General features: G+C 42.7%; 1 protein-coding gene across 2 annotated transcripts in view; it reads left to right on the forward strand.

Annotated features, from left to right (window-relative positions):
* Nucleotides 1-536: 536 nt before the first annotated feature.
* SLIT3 (slit guidance ligand 3) overlaps nucleotides 537-15,332 on the forward strand; it is a 477,403-nt gene continuing 462,607 nt past the window's right edge. The window contains exons 1-2 of one of the 2 annotated variants that reach the window (XM_027643336.1): nucleotides 537-898; nucleotides 984-1,236. In XM_027643336.1, the coding sequence (XP_027499137.1) occupies nucleotides 1,052-1,236 (185 nt within the window). In that variant the 5' untranslated portion in view covers nucleotides 537-898; nucleotides 984-1,051. Of the gene's footprint in view, nucleotides 1,237-15,332 lie in introns of both variants that reach the window. The other variant, XM_027643335.1, reaches the window with a different exon arrangement.

Raw genomic sequence — 15,332 nt, forward strand, 5'->3', positions numbered from 1 at the left:
CAGGTGAGGGGTCCGGCCGCAGTGGAGGTGCCGGTACAGGTGAGCCGGGGCAGCCCCGGCCGAGGCGCCTCCGCCGCCGCCAGGGGGTACTCGGGGCGAGCGAACGCGGGGAACAAAAGGCGGCGGGTTCCCCGCGGCCGGAGAGGGGGAAACGCGGGGCCGGTTCCCGAGCCCTCCAGCCCGCACATTCCATCCCGAAACCCGAACCGGGGGCCGGGGGCGGGCTCGCCCGCGCTCCGCGAGCCGCGTCCCCCCCGGTGCGGGCGCGGCTCGGGGCCGGCGGGGCAGGGGCTGCGGGGCTCGGCCGGGGCTCCCCCGGGTCCCCCCCGGTGCTGTCCCGCCGCCGGGCCCCCTCGGGCCGGTGCCTCCGGCGCGGCCCCGAAGTTGCGGCGCCCCGGCCCCCGAAGTTGAGCGGGCGGTGACGTCAGGCCCGGCGGCCAATGGAGCGGCGGGCGGGGGGGGGCGCGGCGGCCGCTCCATCCCCGCACCGCCATCCCCGCACCGCGCACAGCCCCGCGCCGCTCCCGCACGGACACACCGCAGCCCGGGCACGCCGGAGCTCGGACACACGGACACACGGCCCAGCCGGGGGCGGCTCGCGGCGCCCCGAGGAGCCCCCGGCGGCTCAGCCCCCTCCGCGGGGTTACCTGCCCGGCCCAGGTGGGGCGGTGCGGAGCGGAGGAGGCTGTTTCGGAGGGTGCCGCCGCTTCTGATGGATGTTTTGTGTGTGTTTGCCTCCGCTCCCGGGTTCTCTTTCATGTGAGGACGCGTCTGGCTCGAGCTCTGTTAAACTATCTGCCTTCTGGTACCGGCCGTAGATAAGAGAAAGAAACCTGAGCCCGAAAGGCAATTCCCCACCTTCTTCCACCTAACGTGACCTTCTCGGGCGCCTTTGAAGGTTTGCTGGTGCTCCGGCGATGATGGCAGTGGTGGGTTCCCTTGGGCTGTACTAAGAGCCTCTTGTTTTCTTTTCCCTTTCTTAGAGGCATTTCATCTTTAAGGGCCGGCTGCTCGCGCACACTTTTATACCCACCGAAGCCATCAAGAAACCATGCTGCGTGGTGGAAGAAGTGCGTTTCTGTGCCTTGGAATGCTCTTGAGCGTTTGGAGCTCCGTGACTTGGATGCCTGTTGGAGGATGCCCGCATAAATGTACATGTATTGCTTCGAACGTGGATTGTCATGGACTGGGACTCAAAACTGTACCGAGGGATATTCCCAGGAACGCGGAGAGACTGTAAGTAAAACCGTTAAGGGCTCCTCGAGTACTCGTAGGAACACCTGGGACGAGTTTCCCAACACCTGCCTATCAGTGCAGAGTACTTAGGAACAGGAGTTTCAGTAATCCAAGACGGATTAATGTTTTCAGGAGGGAAGGGGAGGAGCTTTTCAGGAGTTACAGCGATCCTGCCGCTGTGCCTTTTCAAAAAACGATCGGTTTCAGAGTTTCACGTTTTTTAAGTTTCAGTTGCCGTCTGATTGGGTTTTGCAGTGACTTGCTTGTTATGGAGCTGGGAGCCGTACCTGGAGTGCTCCCTGCTGTAATCACTGTCAATGCAAACACCAATTTAATATGCAATTAGAAACCTGGATGTTTTCACCTGGTGGCAGTTTCTCCTTACTCTCTCAGTATGGCGATTTCATCACCATGGAAAAACCGCCTGCTGCCATAAACTAATTCAAATGGAGAAGAAGTCACATTAAGCAGCGTCTAATTTCTCTTTTAAGCTGCTGCGGGGAAGCTGCTTGTTTAATTTTTAATCTGCTTCAGGGTTTATGATAGTAATGTAACGCTGTGGGGAGCAAGGAGAATAGCGAATGTGTTCTCAGCAATTCCTCTCTGTCATAAGTTCTTATGAGTATTTCAGTCGACTCCTTTTACTTAATAAGTTTCTAAGGAGAAAGCTGAAAGCAAACTCGAGCTTTGTGATAGTGTTCTGGCACTCAGTTGGTGCAGAGGACGGCGTGTCTGACGTTCTTAATGCATAGCAGATGGCACATTTCAGAGAGTGCCCGCTGCTAGATATGAAGATGTCCAGAGTGGAATGTTAAACAGAGCCCCAGCCCGGCTCTGCGCTGCTCCACGCATGACCTCAGCAAAGTGCACTCGGTTGTGCCTTGTGTGGATTAGCTGATAACTTAAAATGTTTTTGAACTTGTAAGCAAACGCTGGAGATTGTATGGCCTGACTTCCTGTTTTATTTCCTTCTGGGTCATAGAGTTGGGGAAACTTCAAATTTTCAAGCAGTTTTTTTCCTCCGAGGAAGAGAGCTGGATGAGGTTACTAAGCAAACAAAGTTTCTGTGCAGAGAGCACTCCTAAAGGCTGAGTTCTACCCGGGAATGGAATTTTATAGTATCCTTGGCTGTTTCTAAATGCGTTTTATAGTGCTGAGAGCTCTTAAATGACAGCAATATGCAGCTTTCTCACTACACTATTCTACCATCTTTGATGTTTTGTGGCCATATCAGCCTTTCTTTTAACCCCAGCTGTGTGAGCAATCGTTTTCAGATGTCAGTGCTATAGAAACCTTAACTTCTGCCTGAAACTGTGAAGCTGTGTACTCTAAAATCGATGAGTAGCAACCTTGGCAGTTTAGGGCCAAAAAAATCCCCCCGTCCTGAAACAACAAACCTCACAACAAACCACTACCAGAGTAAGCACTGCCAAGGCAGGCAGAGTATGTGTGATAACACGGATGGCTTAAGAGTCAAAGGCTAGAACTAAACTTTTAAATTCCAGGTTAAAATGATTCGTGAGTGCAAGGTTAGTTGGCCACCGGAGAAGAACTTCAAAATGATAATTTGTTATTGCTCAAGTTTAGGGGGAATAAATGAACGTTGTTGCCAGGTTTCACGGGTGAGAATTTATGTAAGAAAGACCTGAACTTGCTTTGCCTCCTGCAGGAAGGTGAGCCAGGAGAGGAAAGCTCTTGGCCTTGGCATGTTAAGTGTTAAAGGAGAGTGTAATCACTGTGCTCTTGGTCTTGTTCTTTTTGGTGTTATTTACAGATTTAAATTTTAGATTAACGGCTGCATAAAGAACAATAGTAGCGATTTCACAATATTCATTTTGAATATTTAACCTTAGAAGATACCACCACTGATAAATATGAAATGGAGCTGTGTTGGATGGTTTGTTTGGTTTGGTTTTTTTTTTTTTAATAGTGTATTATTGGAACATTCAGAGGCTGAAACCTTGTGGAAATAGGATACAGAGGATTGCGTAGTAACACATTAATCCATATTTTTAAACACTGTCTTCAGTTTTCATCCTGTCAGTCCATCGTGAGCCTTTCCCTGGTTTTATAATGTTCACTGGCATCATCATTACAACTGTGTTTTAAAGCTTGTGTCAATTATTTCAAATCTAGTTATCTACTAATTGCACTAACTTGAATTTTCTAGAGCAAGCAGTAGAGAGAAAAAGACTGAATTCCTCTGAGTCTAATTCTGCTCGTGGGTGAAACATCAGTCAGCCACAGGACATATCAGAGGATCTCATTTTCCCTGTGGTCCACAGCAACCTGTAACTATTTATGACATAGCAGCGGGTTGATGTGTAGTCTTGTAACTAGTATGTTTAGCTTGTAAATAAGACCAAATTGATTATATCTGAAGTGATGAAAATATTTCTCATCTCAGAGAAGTGTTTATATGTTGGGAAAATCATTTTAACAAGTTTCTTGATGGCCACACACTGAGTGCCTTTTTCAACTGTTATGCTCTGGAAAGGTATTTAATTCTTTCTGCGTTCTCTTGAGCTAAAAATTCCACATACCTGTTCAAGTTGGAAACTTTTTGCTTTAATTAGTGAGAGATCTAATGGCACCACTTAAAATGTTTTGCCACTAGACTTTTAGAGTTATGTTTGGACAAATGTTACAGATTGTTTGGGCTAGTGGAGCCAAGTTAAATATTATTCAAATTTGTGTTAATATGAAACCCAGGAAAACTGAAAATATAACATAAAGGAAACAACGGGAAATATCTTTAGGGGGAAAAGAATTTCTTATTGAGAAGTTCTATTATGAACCAACTTTGATTACTGATTCTTCATGAGGAATGAGATGCACATTTTTTTCTGAAGGCTTTGAAGGTGCACTTTTTGTGAGGAGTTGTACCTGTGATCTCTGTCTTGAGGGAAATGCACAGATTAACCAATGATCACAGAAAGAGTTGTAAAACTATCCTATGCCTTTTGTTTTTTTTTTTACACAGATTCATCTTTAATAGTAGTTTTGCAAATATAGCAAGTATTGCTAGGTTTGGGTTGCAGTTTACCTTGTTATTACACTCTATGATAGTCTTCTAATTGTGTGGTAGAGATTGAAGCTTTGGCTCAGTTCACTTTCATGAAGAGCTAAAAAGAGGTGAACACCATGTACTGCTGCACAACCAAATTACTCAGTCTGGACAATGTAAGTGGTAAAGGAAATACTTGTCACTTCCAGGAGTAACTTCCAATTATCTTCGTTCTGGGGAAGGAACCCTTGGAATAGCCATTGTCTCACACAGGAAGAGAGACAGAAATTAGGTCTAAGACTTCTCCTCAAGTTGCAAAATGTGATGCTCCACAGAGGCCCTTGAGCAGGATGATGGAGCTGACCCTGTGGCTTGTCATTAGGAATGACTGGTCCATTCCACATTGTGAAACAACATCCTACCAAAAATAGAAGTTTGTAGACCTTTCGTGTTGAGGAGAAAACTAATGATTTAGTAGTGAACTTAATTCTTTCATTTAAGCTATGCAGCTGATAAGACCTTCTGTCTTATAAAGGCAGCACATTTAAGGATATGTAAATACATCCATGAAAATCCCAAATATTTCACCTTAATGAAAAGTTCATTAGAATTGCCTCATCAAACTCCCCTAATCAGAGTTTGCTTAGCTGTGCTTCAGTTCTTGCATGTGATTATTTATGTAATTTTTCTTTGGTGGAAACCTTTTCTATCTGTGTAAAATATTATACATGTGGCCTTTTGTGACACTTAATAATGCTGATAGTCCAGTTTAGTTTGAGATGATGGGTAAATGCAGCGACCAGATCAAAGCCACCTGTCTGACAGTTGTATTTTTGAGCTCTGAAAGGGACAAGTGATATGGAGAAAACTGCTCAGGAGCCTTCTGGGTCAGTGTCTGCTTTCTGTTGGAATGGAAAGCCTGAGCCTTTGTGTTTTCCCTTCCATTCGTGTCTGGTTATCTCCTTGTCTGTTAGCAGCACATTATATATGTATAAAAGTTTCTTTGGAGAATTTAACCATGTTTGAGTTCTTGATGAGTTTGTGTTCAGTGGCTTAGAATCTTGTTTAATTGATAGCTCTCCCGTGTTAGTCATTGCTTTGTTTTGCCTTTCATTTGAGGGATTCTTTACCTTGCTAAAGTGATAAAGCTTGCGAGACTAATCTGTTCTTTGCTTTGTCTGAGCGGCTAAATTGAGTGTGTCTACATATAGGTGCAATTTAGAAGCTTAGTCATCTGCTTACTCCTGAGTTTTCATGTGGTCTGGGGTTTCTGTTACACAAATATATTATTATGGTGGTTTTGGCCTAGGTGCATTGAGCTGCTGAAGTTGCACTGGCTTGTAATAAGTCTTCGACTTCCTCAAGTTTGTCTCCAAATTAAATGCAAACTCCTGTCTTGAATGTTTCCATATTGCTGCAGAACACGCTGTTAAACACATGCAAATATAATTATAGTGACTCTTACACTGACATTCTGTTTTTCTAGAGCTCTTCCCACTAGGGATTACCACTCATTTGTTTGTGCAGTAATATCTCCAAAACCTTGCATGGAGCATTTCTCAGTTTTTTCCCTATGTCATGTGTCAGTAAGTAGATGTACATGGCTTTGGCTTGGAAAAGCTTGTTCTCAGCGGGACTGATCCTGGGAAAACTTGGCTGAGTTGCTTAATGTAATGGGGATACTTCCCTTTATTGATACAGTGCTGTGTGTGCTTGGCTGCCCATTGCCCTGTACTTGTGTAGGATCAGTCTTGCACTATTAAATCTCTTCTCTCATTTTGAAGTGATGGAAACAGGAAGGAGTATGGAATCAGCTGCTGTAAATTGGTAGCTACAGAAGCAGAGAGGTGGCCATTGTCACGTCGTCTGTATTTATTTGCAGAAATTTGGATTAGATTCTTAGATGAAAGACCAGACTACTTCCTGCAGAATTTTTTAATGAGTTGCTCTGAAACTATTTTGGTTTTTTTCCATGTTCTTTAGCAGAGGAGTGTTGATTCATGCAGAAAAATTAGGTGAAAGGAAAATTGCTCCTCTAAAAAACAACTGTTGTCTTTTAGGAAGTCCTAAAATACCCCTGATGAGCATTGTTTTTTATCCCTGGAATTTGTGTTTGTATGAGTTTGTGGAAGTGTGTACCAAAGACTACAGGTATAGCTTATCTGTAGAGATGGGTCGTGAGGCCAAAAAATATTCAACTCTAGTATATTTTATTGGTTTAGTAATTGTATAAAACTCAGTGTTGTAAGCTGTCACTTGACTGCTAAGAAGTCATTTGACCTTTATAGTCAAAACTACCTGTAATCTTTTGGAATATCACTACCAAGTTTGTGGTTTTTTTTTCCGTTGTGTTTTTTCTTTTTTTTTGGTGTTTGTTTGTGTTGAGGTTTTTAGTGTACAAACATTTCCAGCTGTGTTTAAAACACAAATAACTTGTCCTGTGTGGATGTTAACTTCTGATATGATTTATTGTCTGCATTTCAGGAGTATTTAGGCTACTCCTTAACTTCCACAGAATAGAAGGAAAATGATTTTCCCAAAGAAATCTCACAAGATGCTTGGGAATAACGATAGGGAAAAAGAACTTGTCTCTAGTAATAACATTTAGTAAGTTTCAGTGATTGTATGTTAAGAATTGAGCTTGTTTACTGGAGAGACTGTTCAGGATGTGTTCCCTCCCAGGAATTAATAGTTAAAATTACTTGAAACTTAATTTTTCCGGATTTATTGATATAGTTTGTGTGGTGCCCACAGTGCTTACTTTCCCACAGTGTGACTTTGAGCAAGTGGCTTCTCCAGGATCAGCAGATCACATCTTAGCTCTAAGTAGAGCCAACATTGTGGTGGAGGCTGGATGATGGCACCTGTAGGAATCAAAACACACATCCTGCAGTCCCACAGCTCTCTGAAGTGGCTTCTCTTTTTCTGCTTGGCTTATTTTCCACTCCTGCGAGACAAAGCAGGGATGTCCCCTTCAGGGTGAGGCACAGCAAGTTTCTAACTTCAGGTGAGGAGGGAAGGATTTCAAGGTAAGTTTTGGGGGGAAAAAAGCTGAAGTGAACCTCAAATAACAAAGCTTTTTCAAGAACAACAGTATTGGCAATGTCATGGAGAATGACTAGAAGTGTGGCAAGTATTTCTTCAGATGTTTGTCTATCCAAGTGCTCCTATACAGGGATGTGCAGGGGAGCAGTGGTGCTCACAAATGTTACCATAACAGAGGTCAGTTTTGTTCCCCATCCTCGTGAGGTTTGAGACAGGCTGTTGGGATGTGCATCCTGTCCTTGGCTCCTTTCTGGTACTTAGGTGGCAATCTCTTCTTGTTGATTCAAGTGCATTAGCATGATTTTAGATGGATTTTGGCCCAGGACTGCTGTTGTCACTCCCATCCCCTTTTATGTTCATTAACAGGTTTTGTTTGCCAATGTAAAGCTATATCAATTTGACTTTTTTGTTTGTTTTTAAGTCATTTTCAGGATAAGAAAGGGCTGGGTTCTAGTCACATTTGGCTTGCAATATGGCCCAAGCTACTCTGTTTTCAGTATTTTCCAAGTCTTTTCTCCCGAGATCTGTAATGCTCTATTTCCAAATCTGTTTTCAATGTTGTGCAGTCAGACATATCATTAAGATCTTGAATGGTTCTCATCAGTGACAAGAACTGCTTCTTCCCTGTTAAGAAATGGCTTTGTAAGCAATTGTCAGTCTTTTGTAATGGTCCTAAATACATAAAAGATCCGTCTGCCTATTTACAAAAGGGAGCAGGTCTGTGCTCTTGCGCTCAGAGTAAATTTTAGATGAGTTTAAGGCCATTTCTGTAGGAAGGGAATTTAAGAGGGTGATTTTTACCACTGCCAGTTATTTTCAGCTTTTTTTTTTTTTTTCCCCCTAACTGAATCTGGTCTGTCAGTTTTCTCTGTCAGAATAAATTTGCCTGGTATTCCAGTTTTACGCCATCTGTTTGATGGCTGCAATCTATGTTTTTAATCTTATGATTGATAGATTTTTGGAGCTTTTCATTAGATTTTGACTTTTCCAACAGTGACTTGCTGCTTTTTTTTCTAAGACCTTAAGTTCGTGTCTCAGGTGCAAATAAGAATTTAGCTATGGGTTCAAATCTCCTTTGCTGTCACCGGTGAAGGAGCATTTTCAATAAACATGGATATAGTTAAAATGAGGCAGAAAACACTGTTTTAAAGCGGATCTTGTCTTGACTTTGCATCAAGAAATGTGGAAAAGCTGTCTGAAATTTACTGCTCAGTTGTTTACAGGATTGGTGTTGATCAGCAGCCCACTTCTACCTGTGTTTTCCTGAAAATCTGCAATACTGTTGCAGAAGTGATTCCTAACTTCTTATATCAAAGCAGGTGATACATGGAGAGTCCTCAGGAGACTCCTGGGAGAGTCCTCTGTTTCTCCTGCTGGGATCCCACTGTGCCTTCCTGCCTCAGGGCTGTGGTGAAGGATCAGCCTTGTGGGATTAGTACCAGGTTATTAATGAACACACTCAAATGTTTTTAGAGTCCAGGCAACACTGAGGGTTTTGGGAGGCAGCCTCCTCTTGTTGATACCTTGCTGGCTGCTAAGTTGAGCCCTGGTCGTTCTGCTCTGAGGGGCAAGGCTTTTAGCAGTGATACCACATTTAGGATAGATTTTTTTAGACTATTTGGAGAGACTTTAACCCTCTCTTGGGTGTAGGGATGCTGTGGTGACACCATGCTGTGACTGCACACAGACAGTCACCCAAAAATACAAGACACATGAGTTGCCTGTAATTCTTGACAACGTTTTCCCTGTGAACCTTGACAGTAGTTTGAGTCTACAGGACACAGGATTGGTGTTTCAACCAGGGCTCCATATAATGGGAGGGATAAACTGCTCTGGAGGTTAATGATTTGGAGATCAGTAACCCATTTTAACAGCCTGGGAACATGCTTGGAGCAGGTGTGGGGAGGATGAACTCCATTTCTGAAAGTTTTTTTTGCCTTTTTTTTTCCCCTTTCCATTTTGGGGTTTTCTTGGGAGGAACTGTCCTCATTTTAAACAGAAAGTTTGTTTTGCAAAGTTTTAAATTTACTTTAATTTTAATTCTGTCAGTTAAAAACATGTCATGCCAGGTAGGCTGAGTTAGAGTTGAGGGCAGTGCCTGCTGTACTGCTCAGTGCTGTTTCATCTACCTGTCTTCATCCCTTTGCTCTTTTTTCTTTGCAGAAAACCCTTTGGGAAATCTTTGTTTGTACAGTGCTCAACAGGAGAAATCTTGAGCTATCATGAGGGTGCATTTAGGCCTGCTAACTGAAATGATAATAAACTTCATATTAGTGAAACTGAGGTTCTGATCTCCAAAATCACAGCACTATCAAATGCAGCTTTTAATGTCTGTCTCCAAACTTTTTTTTTTCCCCAGGAGCTGGAATCTGTCAAGGTTGGCTGCTTTTCTGGGGGGGGGGAAATGAGGCACAAAGTGGAGGGAAGAGTATGGGAATCAGCTTTCTCATGAAATGTGTCAAAAGATAAGCATTTAACTATTAAGAAAATAACATTTTGATAGCAGAGGCATAGGTGCATGCTTGTGCATGCTAATAGTTAGGGGACTGTTTCTGAATCCTTGGGGGTTTTATTAGTTGGTCTCTCTCCTTTATTCCTGAGGCAGGTAAGGAATGTGCTAATTAGCTGATACAAAATACATGTGTTAGTAGACTATGAGGTATTACTGGTGGGTGTTGTTGTGAGACCCTAATAAATAACCTTGAAAGCTTCAAAAGATGGTGAGTTGTGACCCTGATGAACCCTCTCAGGTCACATTAAAGTGAAGTATTTTAAGTCATTCAACCAAACTGTCCTAGAGAACTGTCTTCTCTGACACTTTCTCTGGGTGTGCACTGGGCAATAGTGAGAACTTGTGCAGGTATTTGAGCAGCTTTTTAGGTTGAAGTAGTGCTTGGTTGTCTGTCTGTCAAAACTGGTTTTCAGCATTAGCAGAAAACATGGTTGCATGTTACGTAATTCTGACCTTATACAAAAGCTTGGCTTGACTTGGAAAAGCTTTTTCCACAAACAACTGGTCCCAAAGTAGAAAAGATTCAAATTCCTAACTTCAGTTTTCCTTTGAAGATAAGAAAAAGCTCAGCCAAAAATGGAAGACACTTCCCCTAGAATTTTGCAATCATGTTCCTTGGGACATGCTGTCTTGTCCAAGATGAATGAAGAAAGATATTCTCTGTGTAAGAATATAATTTATATTAATGATTCCCCCCTTATAAGAAGGAAATAACAAGCAGCAGTTTGATGGTCCATTCTCTCTGTTTTAGGATACAGAGTGTAGCACGTAAAGCTCCTATAACAGATGTGGTTGCATGACATCCAGCCCATTACAAGTAATCCTGTAATATGTGTGCTGCTTGTCCACAGCTATGGAGACACCAATGTTTAATTAAAGCAGTTGTGTTGTTTAAATACAACTCTGAGAAACTTCAGCAAGAAAAAGAGCGGTTTAAATGCCTTGTGCCTTCCCCTGACTCCTAAAGCATGTTCTACCTGGACTTTGGTGGGAACTTAACTGGGGATTTTCTCCAAATTTATCCTTTGGCTGTGTGATGGTTTTGTTTAGACTGGGGAGGCATTATATTAGGAAGGGGTTTTTTTGAAATGCTGATTTTTGGCAAAAACCTGGATGAAACATCTTGGCTTGGGGAGGGTGGTGGTTACAGCACCACTGAGCAACGTGGGAGCTCCTGGGTCACAAGCTCCTGTGGAAAAGTTGTAGAGGGATGAGAAGAGGCTCTGACAGTCTCATCCTTTTGAAGTGGTAGAGCTTGTTAGAGGTGATGTTTTAAGAATAGAGCTGGGGAGCAAAAAAAACCCGAGAACTCATTGTAAGGGAATGGTACAGGGAAGAAATTGTGCATTTCTGAAATGCCTGAATAAATGCAGCAGGGGAGGTAAGCTGGAGATGGGAGTAAGGCGGTGAGACAACCTGGAAATAAAATTCTTGGGCAAAGAAAACTTGTTTTCCAGAAGTGGAAATAGATATTGAGAAATAAAGCCCTGAGGGAAAGGGCTGGTTCTTCAGAGAGATGAAAACACACATCTGGATATAAGTTCCTCAGATAAGAATGTGAAAGTGTAGAAAACAGCCCAGTGATCCTTTGGAATTGTGAGTTTTGATAGATAACATATGAGAAGACAGCAAAAGATAAGGAGCAGTCAGAGGTTTTATGATTTTTTTGGGGTGGCTTGTTTGGTGTTGGTTTTGGTTTTATGTTTTTTTTCCCCCTGGAGAGTTCTTTAGCTAATTGCTTATGAAGTTTTTTTTAAATGGATTACTCCCTGTTGATGTGAACTTCATTTTATAGAATAGATATTTTCCAAGGTTGTTCTTCAGGTATGTAATTGGGTGAGTGCAAAGTGGTTTTATAAGCATGAATAGTTTCAGTAACTTGAAACATCAGATTTGTGTGCCAAGTCTTTAGGAAAACTTGAGTTTTGAGTTCATTTAGCAAACATTGTGAAATCAATTCAGTTTTACTACAGCAAATCTGCTGTTGAAAACCAAAAGTGGGATGAGGATGGGGAGACAAGGAAGGTGGGAATCTACTTGAGAGTGAAGAAAATTGTTTGTAAATTGGTTGTAACATCTGGTTGGGAAATTCAAGTCAATATAAACTTCCTTCAGAATTTTATTTTACATATTAAAACTGTTCTGTGTCTTTTGCTGCAAGTTCTTGGCTTCATCTGCTCCTTAGTGGCCACAGTAGACCTGTTACACTCAGTGTGGTGGTATTTGGAAGGAATGGAGTTGGTGAAACTGGATGCTTTATAAATTAAAAAAAAAAGAAAAAAACCACCCTGAACAGCAACAAAAAGAAAAACCACAAACATAAACAAAGACCTCTCTTACCTTTCCAGGAAAAGATCTCCTGGGAAGGGTTTCTAGTCTGTGCATGTCTGAAAGGGAGCAGGGTGATGAAACCAAGGCTTGATTTTCATGCCAGACTTCGCTAAAATCATTTGTTTGTTGGTGGAACTTCTTTCCAAGTCATCAAGGATTTACAGCAGTCAGAAGCAGGTGTGAAATACTTCAGGTCCTAAACATCAAGTTGTCTGTGTTACTGAAGAGCACCTAAACACACAGAGCAGTTTCCTCACTGTGAGATACTCAGTCTCACACCATGTCATTAAGTGAAATCCAGAATTAAATGCAAACATCAGATACTGTCTCTGTGGAATAAAGCAATGTGCATTTTGCTCAAGTTTGCAGAAATGTGGGATTTTTTTTCCCCTAGATGAGTCCAAAACCGACAAAGATGGAAGCACAGGCACTTTTGTAATGTCCTGATGAGATTGTCCATTTGATAGTTGAGTGAAAATATGGCCCAAAGAATGTTTGTTGTCTGATTTCTCCCTGTTTGGCTGCTTGAGCTTTGGAATTGCACTGAGCTGATCTAACCACCTGATTGATGTCCATAAAATCAGCTGGTACCTGGATTTGAAAGATGAGCTACAGTTGTAGGAATTAAGTAGCAATGGCTAAATAAAATCAAGAATTGAAAAGAAATAAGTAAAAAACTGAAGTTTTTGTATATGCGGTTGTTAATCTGGGTTGGGCTTTTTTAATATGAATTAAAATGATACTTGAGCTAATATGAGAGCAAATATGACACAGAACTGTACTTCTTTCTCTTTATAATGTGAACATCCTGGCTTCTTCATATGAAGCCATGTTTCTGTAGCAACTGTATTTTAAAGTATTTCCTATAATTTTCTTTGTGCTTCAGATTTAAAGCTTTCTACCAAGCCCTCAACTGCCCCCAAAACAGAAACCAACAAATACTTGTTTTGCCCTCTTCTTTGTAGAAAAGGTAGGACCATAGAATCTTTAAGGTTGGAAGGGACTTCAGGAAGTCTCCTGGTCCATCCTCTGCTCAAAGCAGAGCATGGAATTTGGGCAGGAAAGTGTCCAGTTGGGTCTTGAAAACCACAGCACCTTTATGAAACCCGTTCCTCAGCTTGACTGTCCTGACAGCAATGAGGTTTTTTCATGAACAACCAGAATCTCCTAATTTTCAGGTTGTGAGCATTGTATCCCTTCCCCTGTGTTCCTGTGTTGTGCCTCAGTGAAGAGCCCTGCTCTGCTCCCAGACTGACCCCTCTGGAGGTGTTGGAAGCTGCTCTTCAGTACCCAAAGCCTGCCCTTCTCCAGACCAGACAAGCTGAGCTCCCTTAGACCCAGCTTTTGTAGTCAAGCCCCTTGATCACTTCAGTGGTATCTTCCTGTCCTTGCTCAAGTCCATTGGGATCTTTCATGGACAGAAGGGCCCCAAACTGGACTCAGCATTCCCTGTGTGGTTGAGAAAGAACCCCTTCTCCATTAATCCACAGCTGTTATTTTAGTACAGAAGGCATTGAGGTTACTTAAACATGACTGAACTTCGGTGAATCTGTGCCTTTGCTCAGCCAGCTTCTCTTCTGGCCTAGAAATTTCTCCTAGTGGTATTTGCACTGACTTTCCCAGTAACAACAGACTGCTGCTGCCCAGTCTGCACTTTGCCATGTCCTGCTTCTAAACTTTTTCCAAGGCAAAGGTAGTATTTGCCTGGATCAGAGATGTCACAGCAAGGCTGTGCTGTATCAGCCAGATCTCTGCACCAGCAGATCAATCCTGTTTTCCCACAGTCTCGTGTGGGTCAGGATTTCTTAGGTGATGCTTGACTTGATCCTCTGCTACTACTGCCTGTTCTCTCCTCCTTAAACAGGAAGACCTGAGAGTGTGTCAGTCAAGACTCAGCTGAGAGAGGGCTTTGAGCACCTGCTCTGTCACTAAACCATCACATCTTGTTAATTATTTTATAGCTAATGCTCTGCTAGAAGCTTTTCTTGATGTCCCTTGCCAGTTTGAGCTCCAGCTGAGCTTTCACCTTCCTCATACCATCCCTTCATGTTTGGGCAGTGTTTCTGTGCTCCTGTGAACTGTGTGTTCCCCCTCTCCCATGCTGGAACTCTGTCTGAGATGCCCCTTTACCCAAGGTGTGAACTGGCACATGAGGTAGTGCCAGTACAACCTCCAGCTGTTTAATTCTCTCTACAGACTCTCTTTGTCTACCACAAGAGCACAGGTGACACTGCCAGGTGAGGTCTGGGACACACCAAGAGTAGCTACAGGAGTTTGGGAACAGAGGTGAAGGACAGAGGAGTGTAAAATGTGCTGTTCAGCATTATTCTGTCAGCATAACATTTCCTTTCTATATAATCAAACCTGCAAACCCTAATAATTAGACAGGAATTCCTGCAGGCTGAGACAAACACGTATTTCCTTGGAAGATGCAGAGTACTTGAATTACTCAATCCATTATGCTGCTCTCTCTGGGCCTTAGATATGACTTCCACATGAGTCTGCTCAACTGGAAATTCAGCCACTGCACAAGCTGCAAAAAGTAGGTTTGGGTTTTTTTTCCTTGATGTTTTTTAACATCTGTAGCTTGCCAGATAACTTTTTTCTTATTTTTTACGAGGATGAGGACAGAAGTGTGTCACCTGCAAGCAGTTCCAGATCATTTGGACACTAAAATGTGTGTTATTAACCAAGCACTGCTGTAATGGACTTGAGAATGGAGAGCTTATTCACAAAATTAGGGCACTTAACCTCTAGGATCCCTTTTCCCATTGTTCAGCCAGAAAGAAAACAGTCTGAGTCATACCTGACAGCCTCTGTAATCACAACGAAGGATCTCATTTTTTTGCATTAAAAGCCGTGGTGTGGAGGTGTGTTACAGAGGTGGGGTGGGCTGCAGCACAGGGTTTGCACACTCCAGCTGTTGTGTGGCTGTTTAATGACTATTTCAATTTTCCTGGGGGCTGAAACTATCCGGTGTCATGTGGTGCTGTCCAACAACTACAGCAGAAATTATTAAATGTCGAATTCTGAGTTAATTGGTATTCTGGCTTAAGATCCCCGAACTGCTGGATCCCAGCATAACTGTGCAGATACACTGTTGTTGCTGAAGCTGTGCAGGATATTTAGGAATCTTTACAAGAACTGGTGGTTGTGTTTTCTCTACTAATGTTCCTCCACCCATGACTTATTCTTACTGCA

This window comes from Corapipo altera, unplaced genomic scaffold, assembly GCF_003945725.1.
Source record: "Corapipo altera isolate COAL_440 unplaced genomic scaffold, ASM394572v1 75, whole genome shotgun sequence".
NCBI lineage: Eukaryota > Metazoa > Chordata > Aves > Passeriformes > Pipridae > Corapipo > Corapipo altera.